General features: G+C 39.0%; 1 protein-coding gene across 2 annotated transcripts in view; it reads left to right on the top strand.

The window, feature by feature from the left end:
• The window catches only part of ADAMTS3 (ADAM metallopeptidase with thrombospondin type 1 motif 3), a 255,085-nt gene that overhangs the window by 225,504 nt on the left and 16,704 nt on the right, over positions 1 to 12,877 (top strand). For both annotated transcript variants that reach the window (XM_047719492.1, XM_047719491.1), the window contains exons 15-18: positions 370 to 493; positions 4,521 to 4,601; positions 6,305 to 6,468; positions 12,688 to 12,853. In XM_047719492.1, coding sequence (XP_047575448.1) covers positions 370 to 493; positions 4,521 to 4,601; positions 6,305 to 6,468; positions 12,688 to 12,853 — 535 coding nt within the window. The remainder of the gene's footprint in view (positions 1 to 369; positions 494 to 4,520; positions 4,602 to 6,304; positions 6,469 to 12,687; positions 12,854 to 12,877) is intronic.

Raw genomic sequence — 12,877 nt, 5'->3', positions numbered from 1 at the left:
TTTTATTAGTCATCTTTCCAAATAAGAGAACAACGAGGGAAAAATACCATCTCACTTTTTGTCTTCTCAGCATCAACAATAATATCTGTGCTTAATAAATGTTTGATGGGTCATGACTGTGTGTTGGGGTAGATATTTCATTAGACTGGGGGGATTTATCCGAGAGTAGATTTTAACCTAGAGTACAAGTCATTTGACTTCATAGTAGTTCTTCAAAAAGATTGAGGCATTAAAAATCAGAGCTAGAGTCAAGGTTTGGTCAGACTGCGTCACTGTAGGCTCACGATAAAACAAATGGTTTGTCCTTGTCTAGGATGCTGACCTTCACTCAGCATATTAAAATTAGTCATGTTTAACATCTCTTTCTAGAAAGTGGGCTGTGATAAAGAAATCGGTTCTACTAAGGTTGAGGATAAGTGCGGCGTCTGTGGAGGAGATAATTCTCATTGTCGAACCATAAAGGGAACATTCACCAGAACTCCCAAGAAGCTTGGTAAGATGAGGTCTCTCATGAATTTGGTATCCTTCTCTATGATTTGTACTTTTTGAGACATCTTTTAGGAATGTAGCATTTTCCCGATAAACATGACAAAAAATTAGCTGCTGGTTTATTTTTATTCAGATTACCTTTTCTTTTCTTTTCTTTTTTTTTTTTAAGATTTTATTTATATATTTGGGAGAGAGAGGGAGAGCAAGCACGAGAGAAACAGAACGAGCATCAGCGGGGGGAGAGGCAGAGAGAGAGGGAGGAGCAGACTCCCCGGTCTTGGGGGAGAACGAAGCGTACTCCCTACTCTTTCTGGAGCCCGACGCGGGGCCCCAGCATCATGACCTGAGCTGAAGGCAGACGCTTAACCGACTGAACCACCCAGACACCCCCAAATTACCTTTTAAGGAACTAAAAATCAAAAAAATAAAAATAAAAACATTTGGACTAAATTCATAATCCATGGCATCCACGATGAAAAATTGTCTACTTAATTTAGATAAAGGACAAATAAAATCAATATCAATTATAGTAGTTAGTTAAAACATGTGTTTTGTTTTATTTCGTGTTTTTATTATTTATTTATTTTATTTATTTGTTCCTTTGTTTTCTTTCTTCCTTTATTTATTTTTGAGAGAGAGAGAGAGTGTGCAAGGGGGGAGGCACAGAGGGACAAGGAGAGAGAATCCCAGGCAGACTCCCCACTCAGTGTGGAGCCCAATGTGGGGCTTGATCTCCCCACCCCTGAGATCATGACCTGAGCAGAAATCAAGGGTCGGACACTTAACTGACTGAGCCACCCAAGCACCCTTATTCTGTGCTTTTAATAAAACACATTAGACATAATTATTAAAATTTAGGGTTATTTTGAAATTTCTATTCACATAAATTGTTGATCAGAAGTTTAAAAAAATCACAAAATTTTAAACACAACTTTTAAAATATTGCATTAGCTCTATTTCTTTTAAAGGCGAACAAGTGTATCCTAATTATCAATCTATAAATCTAGATTCCATATTTCACATAATTTTAACAGTTTTATATTACACAAAATTAGGTACACAACCAAAAACAACCCTGAGATATGATTGCTTGTGTGTGTGAACGTTACTGTTTATTTCAGAGTCAATGACTTGGACTTAGGCATACAGTGAAGTTTCAGCAGATAAGGAGGAAAAAAGTACAAATAACATGTGAACTTATGAGTAATTTTATAATTATTTACCGGAATTTTCATCAAAGATTTGGATACAAATCTTTATTATGGGACGATCTTTTTTCGTTTCCAACAGTTATGACTCAGTTTAGTTTGTGACAAATATTATTCAGTTTATGGGGAAAATGTCTCTGGGAATTCATCATTTAAAGATAATTTGGTGTGGTGCTTCCCTCGAGAAACTTCTCTTCCATTATCCCTACATAGTTGGCTTACTCTCTGGTAGAATGATAAAATAAGACAAAACAAAAATAAAGATAAGAAATTGGTTACTTTGAACACATGGTCATGGCAGGGATTTTCCCTTTTAGAAAAAGAGAAAGTATAAAAAAGGTAGTCTTCATCCAAATGGAATAATTCTCCCAATTCATTATACTCTCTCTACCCCTGCTACCACTGCTACCCCTGCGCAAGCCAAGCGCACACAGACCAGTTCTGTTCTTTGACATACCGAGTGAGGCAGAGCTAGGTCACTCCGAAGTGTTTTTTTGTTATCAATCGTTTTGATATTCCTGTGCAATCATTTAATAGTTAAATGGTTAAAAAAAACAAACATTGCTATTTCTGGCTGATTATATTATTTTAAGAACCTACACAGACTTAAAATGACATGTTATTGTTTTGGTGGAACACCATGTAATTTTCTTCATTTTAGTGTGAAGCAATTAAGAGTGCTTTCTCTATGGCAGCTCTAGTATTCTTTTTGGTATAAAATCATTCATAGTATTCTAGTTCCATAAAATCATACATAGTACTCTCTTTCCAGAGTAAATTAATGTAAAGAAAAAGGTTTTTGCCATTCATCATCATCCGTTAATCATCCATTCTGTGGTATGAGGTCATGACGCGTTTTTTTTTCAGGTACCTCAAAAATTAGACTAAACCTGTGAATCAAATTCAGAAGAGAAGAAAGATTTCCTCAGTCCTAAAGACTCAGACTATTCAAAGATAATCAATCTAACACCCATTTCTTTGCACTGGTGGTGTCATCGTAGTCACTCAATAGACTAATTAACGTTTTCCAACAGGGAAACATTTAAGCAAGAGGTGCCATACAGAATTCAAGTTGCTGGAAAATGAAACCTGCAAGTATTCAACTTCCAATCACCTTTCTCATTTCTCACTCATTCTTAGTCTTCTTTTCATTGACTATTAACTATAGTAGCTAACTATTAAAAATGCCTTTTGACCTTCAACACATAAAATTTCAGGATTATTCGCTCTCTTACCAAATAGACTCTCTATAGCTTATAGTATAGTCAATGAAACGGCAAGACTTCGGTAAACATGAAACTTTCACTAATTAAAAACATTCTATTGAAGGGAAGACAAGAGGCGCCTTCACTTTACCCAAAGGAGCTCGTAATATTTCTCTTGCTGAAACAAGGGAAGCTAAAAATGTACTGGGTAAGTTGTAGCAAACTGCAGAAAGACGGGCATCCATAAATGGCATCAAGCTGTTTTGCTGTGCGTGGTCGGCAACTAAACGCGCTACGTCTAACCGTTGCACACTCAGAACAGACATGCTACGTTTCACGGACGCGACTTGACCCAGACTCAGGTACTGAAAACCCTGACCCCAAAATGACTGTGCCATTGAGTTAAGACAAGTAATAAATATTGTGGAGAAGTTGAGTAAATCTACCCACGGGTGGATATTTATTGTCCATGTAGAAATGACAACCATACTTCTTTCTGATAACATCAGCAATTGTGTATTTATAATGGAATTTCTGTCACCCTCACCCCACTAGGATGCCAATTGGATGTTTCCTAGGTAAGGTGTCAACTGCATCACCTCCCTCTAATAATTTAGACTTCCTGGACAAAACATCTTGATTTCTACTTGTCCTATTATTGATTTATAGTTCGGATCCTAATTCTAAGTGATCTTAAGATAATTTTTAGGACATGTGACAATACTAAGATTTGTTTAACATTGCCTGTAATAGGATTGATACAAGATTTTAAAACCCAAGGCAATCTATTAAGCATATTGATTTCATGATTTCTGGATTAGAAGATTGAGTTCCCATAATAAAACTTGTTCAAGGCTTTAAAATTAATGGCTGAGCATAAGAAAAATGAAAGCCACTCACTGATCTTTCTTATGAAATTTCTTTGGAACAAAGCAGGCTTTAAATGTGAAGATATTTCATTAATTAGAAGTTTAGCTATCTGTACTTGCCCTAAACCTTTTAAAATAATATGTAGACAGATAAAATATCTCAAGAAGTTCTCCAACTAAGTACACTAAAAACTGGCCCCACTTCAAAAGGGTGGTTTAGAAAACTAAAATAGTTTAATGTACAAACTGGACAGGTTACTATGTTGTACTATGTACACCTGAAACTAACGTAACATTCTGTGTGTCAGCCATACTCAAATTGAATAAATTAATAAATAAATTAATTAATTTAACAGCGACGACGACGACAACAACAACAGAAAACGATGACAACAACAACAGAAAACCAAAACTCACAGGGGGAGACAGGAAAGTATAATATTTGCCTGAATTGTTGACACAGTTCATGGTTCAATACAAGATAAGTGACTGATAGGTTAGAAACAAGATTAACCCCTCCCCTCTTAATACAAAAAAATAAAATAAAATAAAATAAAGTCTCCTCTAATCTCATTCCAGTTGTCACAAAAACTACCAAAGCTTTGAAGTTCATTTCTGAAACTGCTTCTTTGAGTTTATGGATGCCCTCTTCTGCATGCAGGAGCAGTAAGAATTTCATGCTCGACTAACCATGGTTGTTGCTTTTGTTTTCTTCTTTGCTTTCTCCAATATTTGCTACACATGCAAAGGGTACCTTAAGATGTTTGATATACCCCCTGGTGCTAGACATGTGTTAATCCAAGAAGACGAGGCTTCTCCTCATATTCTTGGTAAGTGTTTCTGTCTGCTGGCTTTGCTGTAGCATGCACTTAGAGAAATGTCAAAGATACCACATATAGAGAGAGATATATATGTAGATGTATGTGTATCTATATGTATACGTGTCTGCATACATAGATATGCAAGATTCAGAATTACATAAAAATGCATTACTGGTTTCCAATGGTCATTTCTCCCCACTCTTCTTTCTTTAAAACAAAAAAAATATTCAAAAATAGAGCTTTAATTTTTGGTGAAACCTGGGTTGGTTCATTATTTATATGAAGAAAAGTTTATTTGACAGGTTTGTTATGCATTTTTGCTCTGTATGGGGGATGAGAAAAAGGAATATGTTAATCAAATGCACTGAATTAAGGAAGAATATCAGAAAAATTTGCCATAGTTGTGTTGGCAAATTAGTTCTGATATTTTGGTTGACGCCATACCGTATGCCTCTCCTTACTCTATCGCATTTTAAGTTCTCGGACGGAAAAGCAAGTATCTGTGATGCTTCCAGGTTCTGCCTGGCACAGGCAGATCCATGTGCATGGCTGGTTACAAGTCTTTCCCTCTTTTACGAGAGGATCGTGTAAAAATGTCATTCTAAAGGGGTTTTTTTCCGAAGTGTATGTGCACATGTAAACATGACTTCCACATATCCCCTGACCTATTAAAGCATGAAGAATCTCGCTGAAATGAAAGCATCATCTGTCAACCCGATGAAAATTTGTCTCGTTAACTTTTATTTTAAATGTGTGACTTAAAAAAAGATCTGTTTTATGGTATTTCGTAGAACTGTTTTTTAATATCTAATTTGAATTCACTACCAGATCCCTTAATGATCTAGCAGTCAGACATAGTTCTTTTCCCAGTAATTCATATTCCTTATTTTTTGGTCCTAGAACCGAAATTATTATCCTTGGAAGCATTAGATAGTTTCAAAAAGCTCAAGAGGAATAAATGTATTTAACTAAAATTGCTCATGTTATCTACACATTTTCAGGAATGGTAATAACATGAAATTTTATTTTCTAACTTATTATATGCTGGTAAATACCCTGACACTTCAAAATCCTATTGGTCATGTTTTGTCCATTAGAGAAAGCATCTTTAAATAATATATAGTAGATAATAATGCATTAAGAACTCTATCACAGTAAACCACTTTTTCTAGCCATAGAAGTAGGGAAGTGGCCTTGGAATTTCACAAACATAAGAACTCATTGTTTGTTCGTCTAAAAATTAGTTCAATATTTTGGATACCTATCAATACTTTTACTAACTAGAAAGAGATAGCACCCTAAGGTAAAGACGCTGTTATGTTATGTGCTGTCCTAGCATAAATGATTTATGTTAATGATTATAGAGGTATCCATAATTTTCAAAATATTCCCAGCTTTCTGAAGAAATATACAGGAGTAAATAAGAAACTGGTAACCTCTTTAACAGTCCTTTCAAATGGGAATATTTGTTAATTTTTATCTCCTTTATTTAACCACCTTGCTATTGTTTTTGACTAGTTAAGAGTACTGCTTGAGGATTTTGAATGCTGAATGAAGGGAATGGGAGTCCTATCAGAACTAACTCATTTTCATTGCCTTGATGCTAATAAACAGTCTTTCATTTATAGAAAGGGTTAGACTTGCTGTGGGTCATCAAACCTGTAATATGACAAAAGAAAATGTATGCCGGTTACCCATTTTTCTCCTTTTAGCTATTAAGAACCAGGCTACAGGCCACTATATTTTAAATGGCAAAGGGGAGGAAGCCAAGTCACGAACCTTCATCGATCTCGGCGTGGAATGGGACTATAACATTGAAGATGACATTGAAACTCTTCACACAGATGGACCTTTACACGATCCAGTTATCGTTCTGGTATGTGGTATAACAGTCTTACTATGTGGTTGGTTTGGTTTATAATTTTATAATTAATTTATCTGAAAACACTTTTACCTTGAACATTGAATCTTTAGTTCCTTGTTTTTTAAAATTCCATTTACCTGCTGCTGTCTACTCTTTGTACAACTTCGTCATATATTTTATTATATGTACATTATAAACCCAATAACAGTACTATGATTCCTGACTGCTAGCAATCCATTATCTGTTAGAGACAAAAGATGAGATAGATTTTTATATTTACCCACATATTTACCATTTCTGATGCTCTTCCTTCTTCCCTGTAAATTGGACTTTCCATGTAGTATCATTTGCCTTCGACATAAAGAACAACCCTTCGCATTTCTTGCGGTGTGGGTGTGCGTCTTAGCAAAGAATTCCCTCAACTTCCAATGATCGTATTATTTCACCCTCGTTCTTAGGAGAGATCTTCAGCAGATATAAACATTTTGGTAACTAGTGCTCTGTGTGTGTGTGTGCGCGCGCGCGTGTGTGTTAGCACTTTAAAGTTGTTTTCACGCTGTTACGGGGGAGCTGAAGGATCGGAGGGCGGATTTGTGAAGTAGATGTGACCACAAGATGGCAGTAGCGGGCACCGGCCACCTTAACGCCTTTGGAGGTCTGGCCACCGGTCAGGAGAGAAGCAGAGGGGAACTCCTGGGAGAGAAGGGATGGGAGAGGGGGCGTTTTTGGTTAGGTGACGTCCAGCAGCTGCACAGTGGGGAGTCTCTGCTCTGGGAGCTCCGAAGAGCAGCGGTAGCTTGGGATCCTTACAGCCATGGTGTCCTTTATGGTTAGCAGATGCCAAGTGCAGTTCCATCCGGGTATGCTAAGCAAGCAGGTTCTAACTGGCTAAAAATACACCTGTTTGGGCTACCTGGAAAAGAACTGGGTATATAAAACTTTGAGTTTGGTGCTGGCAGGCTTCTGCACTAAAGGCTCTCAGCCTGCAGTGAAGAAACGAAAGAGGGGCCAGCAAATGCCCACCCTATCTGCCGACCCTGTTTGACTGTTTGCTAACTCGGTCCCTCCACAGCCCATCATTTATGATGAGAAGTCCGCCTCGTTCGTATGGCTGCTCTGCCTGTGACGCATCCGTTTTCCCTGGCTGCTCTGGAAAGATTTTCTCTTTAGCTTTTTGTTTCATTTCATGGTTTGTTTAGCGTTTGACTGTGATGCGCTTAGTTTGTGGTGTTCTTTGTATCTGGCTTGGGGTTCACCAAGCATCCTGGTGATCTGAGTCGATGGGTTTTTTTGTTTTTGTTTTTTGTTTTTTTTTTGTTTTTGCCAAATTTGGGTTGGGTTTTTCATTGTGTCCCAAGTGCATTTTTCCCCCACCTCTCACTCCCAGGGCTCGTTTACACGTATCTAACCCAGTTGAAATTGTGTCATATGTCTCCTGCGCTTTGCCCATCCTCTGTAATCACTTTTTCTCTGTTTGGATAATTGCTATTGAGCTATGTTCAAGTTCACTGACTGTGTCTTATGTGGCCTCCAATCTGCTGCTGAGCCCATCCGGTAAATTTTTCACGTCAGATGGTGTTCTTTTCTTTCCTAGAATTTCCGTTTCACCATGATGTCTCATGTTTCCTTTAAGTCCTGTGTACTGGACATTATAGTTGGTAAGGTGTAAGGCATTTGCTTTATGTCGCCTTCTTTACAGGCCGTGGGGCTTTTTACAGGCTCTCATTTCCTCCTGATCTTTGAAGCCTAATTTATCCTTTGTTGGGGCTGATCTGTTTCAATTTTGTCCTTATGCTTATGGCATGGCCTTTTTGACACTTTAGCTGCATATCTGAAGTGTTAGCGAGGCCGTTTCATCTGGCCAGATAAGAACCCCTGTGTCCCTAGTGCCACCTGACCTCGGGTGTCTCTGTCCTGCTCCCAGGCCCATAGTAGCCACTCGCTGCAGACAGTGTGGTGACTCAGCCTGGGCATGCACAGAACAGCCTTCCATCTAGGACGTGCGCTGCTTCTGGGCCACCCTTCCGTGCAGCCCCTTCTTCTTTAGAGCCCTGCCTACAAGTTCCACAGCCCACTTGCCATCTCCTCAGCTCCCTGACACCGCCGTCTTGGTAGGGACTCCTGCTCCCTGGGCAGGGCCCAGAACCTGACCCTGTCAGGAAGCCAGAACCTGGCCTATTTCTCTTCTCACACGGACCACTGTCCTTCACTGTATTACTCACGGGGCTCATGGATGAAAGCTGAAGACATCTACCTGGTTTGAAAAATATTGTTGGATTCTGGATGCAACTTATCAGATTTTCTGTAAAAAAATGTTATACTAATTTAAAACCAAATATCCCCACTCAATTCCAAGGATGTTTTTTCTTTCTTTGAAAATTGTTTGGTGAAGTGTCTGTCCAAATCTTTTGCCCAGTGTTAAAGTGAGTTGTTTTATCTTTTTTGTTGTATTTTAAGAGTTCTTTATATATACTTGATATGTCCTTTATGACCTATATGACTTGTCAAATATTTTCTTCTAGTCTATCATTTCTTTTTGTTCTCTTAATAGTGGCTTTCACAGAGCAAAATATTTTCACTCTCCTGAAGTCTAATTTATTAATTTTTTTCTTTAATGGATCAAGATTCTGGTATGTGATATATATATATATATATATGTATATATATATCTCACACATTTATTTATTTATTTATATGTTTATATATGTATATTTCTGCCCAATCCAATGTTAAAGCATTTTCTTATTTTTTTTGCTAGAAGTTTTATATTTTACATTTTGAGTTGATTTGTATATAAATTTTGTATGACAGGTTGGCTTCTTGCTTTTGCATATGGATGTCCATATTACCTATTGCTGTGTAACAAATAACCCTGAACCTGTTAGGTGAACACAAAGCAGCATTTATTATCTCGTAGCCTCTGTGGGTCAGGCCACAGAGCTGCGGAAATGGCTAGCTATGGCTCAGGGCATCTCATGAGGTCGCCATTGGCTCCAGTGGGGACATCTGCTCCCCTGCTCAGTCACAGGGCTGTTGGAAAGGCCTCAGCAGACTGCTTCTCGGCTTTCCCATGTGGTGGCTGGTGGCCTACATTCCTCACCATGTGAGCCTCTCCTTAGACTCCATAAGTGTCCTTATCACATGACGGCTGACTTCCCCCGGAATGAGTGATCCAGGTGACAGAGTGTAGCCAAGACAGAGACTATCTTTTTTAACCAGATATTGGGAGGAACATCCCATCCACACTGCCGTTGTCTGTTTGCTGGAAGCAGGTCACTGAGTCCAACCCACCCTGAAGGGGAGAGGAATTGAGACCTAGTCCTTGAGAGGAAAAGTATTAAAGAGTTTGCAGACACATTTTTAAAGCCACCACAGTGACTTGTTCTGGTACCATGTGTTGAAAAAAAAGGTCTTTTTTCCGTGAAGTGATCTTCTCACCTCTGTCAAAAATTAGTTGTTCATGTTTCTGTGGTTTTATTGCTGACTGTCATTCTGTTTCATAGGTTATATAACTTTATAGCAAAAATATGCAATAATCAAAATTGTATTAAGTTTGGATGGTTGGAGATGAGAGGGTCCGTTTCACTCGTCTGATTACACTGCAGTCTTCTCCAGTGGCGCAGGCGTCTGGCCTCAGAGCCCTGCCGTCACCGCCATGCTAGCCTCCGTCCAGGCTTCGTCCACGGATAGCAGGGTGACCGCAGGGAACAAGTGAGCTAGAGACAGAAGGAGAGATTTGTAGCTAGGACGGCGGGGCTCTGGACAAGCAGTGCTGTATCACCATGGCCTTTCTTTTCCTCTCTAAAGGGCTGGAACCCCAGGCTGGGAGCCTGGGACCATGGCGGTACCTGTCTGGGGCTGGAAACACTAGGCCTCTGGCTAGAGTCTAGGGCTCAGTGCTTGATTTGTAACGTTGCTTTAGAAACAAACACTAGGGGAAAAACAGACACAAGAACCCAGATAACCAAATCCTTCATACTAGTGGGTTTAATATTACTCGATTTCTCAAACAAAAGCCATTTCTAAAAGGTTAGTTTAAGATACTAGTAAATTGCACATGCTTTTTTCCCTTCATGTAACTGATGTAATCCTAGAAGAGCTAGTGCAGGAAGGTTGATAAAAGCTTACTTAAAAAAAAAAAAAAGAGTACATTGCCATAAACAATATTACAGGACAAAAACAAACAAACAAACAAACAAACCACCTGAGACTGTATTTGCAATGCTTATTACTACAAAAGAAGGACTAATGTCCTTATGTCATATTGCAGTCATTTAGAAAAAAGATCTGCTTGCCAATAAAAAAGAAGGCAGGATGAAACCAGAAAACTAGTGACTAATAAACCAGAAAAATTAAACTTTACTGTTTATCAAATAAATAACAATTAAAATAACAATCTTTTGCCCATTCAATTAACAAAGATGAAAATTACATAGTGTGTAGCGCCGAATGGGACACTTTCATATACTCTCATTATGAAAGTAATGATTGTTCTGACTATTCTGAAGGGCCATTCATCAGTCTGTTCTAAAATTATAAAAAGCACTTGTACCACTTATAAGGAAAATCAGAAATGACAAAGCGGGGGACAAATTCTGATCAATACTAGTATTTATTAACAAGTGAATGGCTAAATAATGCGTACTACCTTTAGGATTAAGCACTGTACTGGCATGAAAAATAGGTTTTCAAAGAATATTTACTGTCTTGGGAAATAGTACATGACATGATACATTAAGTAAAATAAGCAAAGCCAGAAAGTATGTATGTGTGTACACACACCACACACCACACATACACACACACACCACACGCACACCACACACACACACACACACCACACACACACCACACACACACACCACACACAGACACACCACACACACACACCACACACACACCACACACACACACACCACACACACCACACACCACACACACACACACCACACACACACCACACACACACACCACACACACACACACCACACACACACGACACACATACACACCACACACCACACACACACCACACACCACACACACACCACACACCACACACACACCACACACACACACCACACACACACACCACACACCACACACACACCACACACCACACACACACACACCACACACACACCACACACCACACACACACACACACACACACACACACACCACACACACACCACACACCACACACACATAGCACACACACACACACCACACACACACACCACACACCACACACACACCACACACCACACACACACCACACACACACACACCACACGCCACACACACACACACCACACACACACACCACACACACACACACACACCACACACCACACACCACACACACACACACCACACACACACACACACATACCACACACACACACCCCCCCCACACACACACACACCACACACACACAGCACACACACACACACCACACACACACATACCACACACACACACACCACACACACACACACAACACACACACACACCACACACACACCACAAGATGCAAATATCTTGAGGATATACTGCAAAACAACAGAAGTGATTTTGGTTTTCTCTGATTTAGTAAAATCATGGTAATTTTTTATTTTCTTTGTGTTTTTCCATAATGTGTACAATTTCTGGAGGGAATATTATTGTCTTCGTAATCATGACAAAACAGTTACTTTAAAGAATAATTTTCAAATGCAGTAAGGAGATACATAACTTAAGGAAATTCACAGTGAATTTCATTGGAAATTTATTATTTTTATTATATAAACTCTTATACCTCTATTTTTAATATTTTTTATGGTCAAAGTTTTATATGTTTACATCTTTTTTTGTTGTTGTTGTTAAACAGAGCATCCTTATAATTTAGTTGATAGAAACATATTTTTAGAAACTGCTTGGAAGTTTTCCAGTTTTTTTTTAAAGATTTTATTTATTTGACAGAGATCACGAGTAGGCAGAGAGGCAGGCAGAGAGAGAGAAGAAGAGAAGCAGGCTTCCCGCTGAGCAGAGAGCCCGATGCGGGGCTCGATCCCAGGACACTGGGATCATGACCTGAGCTGAAGGCAGAGGCTTTAACCCACTGAGCCACCCGGGCGCCCCGAAAGTTTTCCAGTTTTAATAAGATGACTGTTCTGAAATAGTTGATTTTTATTGAAAATGTAAAGCCCCTTCAGGTGACTTACCCGTCTATTTCATGTATCCATTAGATCATACCTCAAGACAACGATACCCACTCCAGCCTGACGTATAAGTACATCATTCATGAAGATTCCGCACCTACAATCAGCAGCAACAATGTCATCCAGGAAGAATTAGATACTTTTGAATGGGCTTTGAAGAGTTGGTCTCAGTGTTCCAAACCCTGTGGTGGAGGTAACAATTGACCACGTTGAGTAC

The sequence above is a fragment of the Lutra lutra genome, chromosome 2 (genome assembly GCF_902655055.1).
Source record: "Lutra lutra chromosome 2, mLutLut1.2, whole genome shotgun sequence".
Taxonomy (NCBI): domain Eukaryota; kingdom Metazoa; phylum Chordata; class Mammalia; order Carnivora; family Mustelidae; genus Lutra; species Lutra lutra.
Note: the sequence above shows the minus strand (reverse complement) of the source record. Positions and strands in the feature narration are given on the sequence as shown.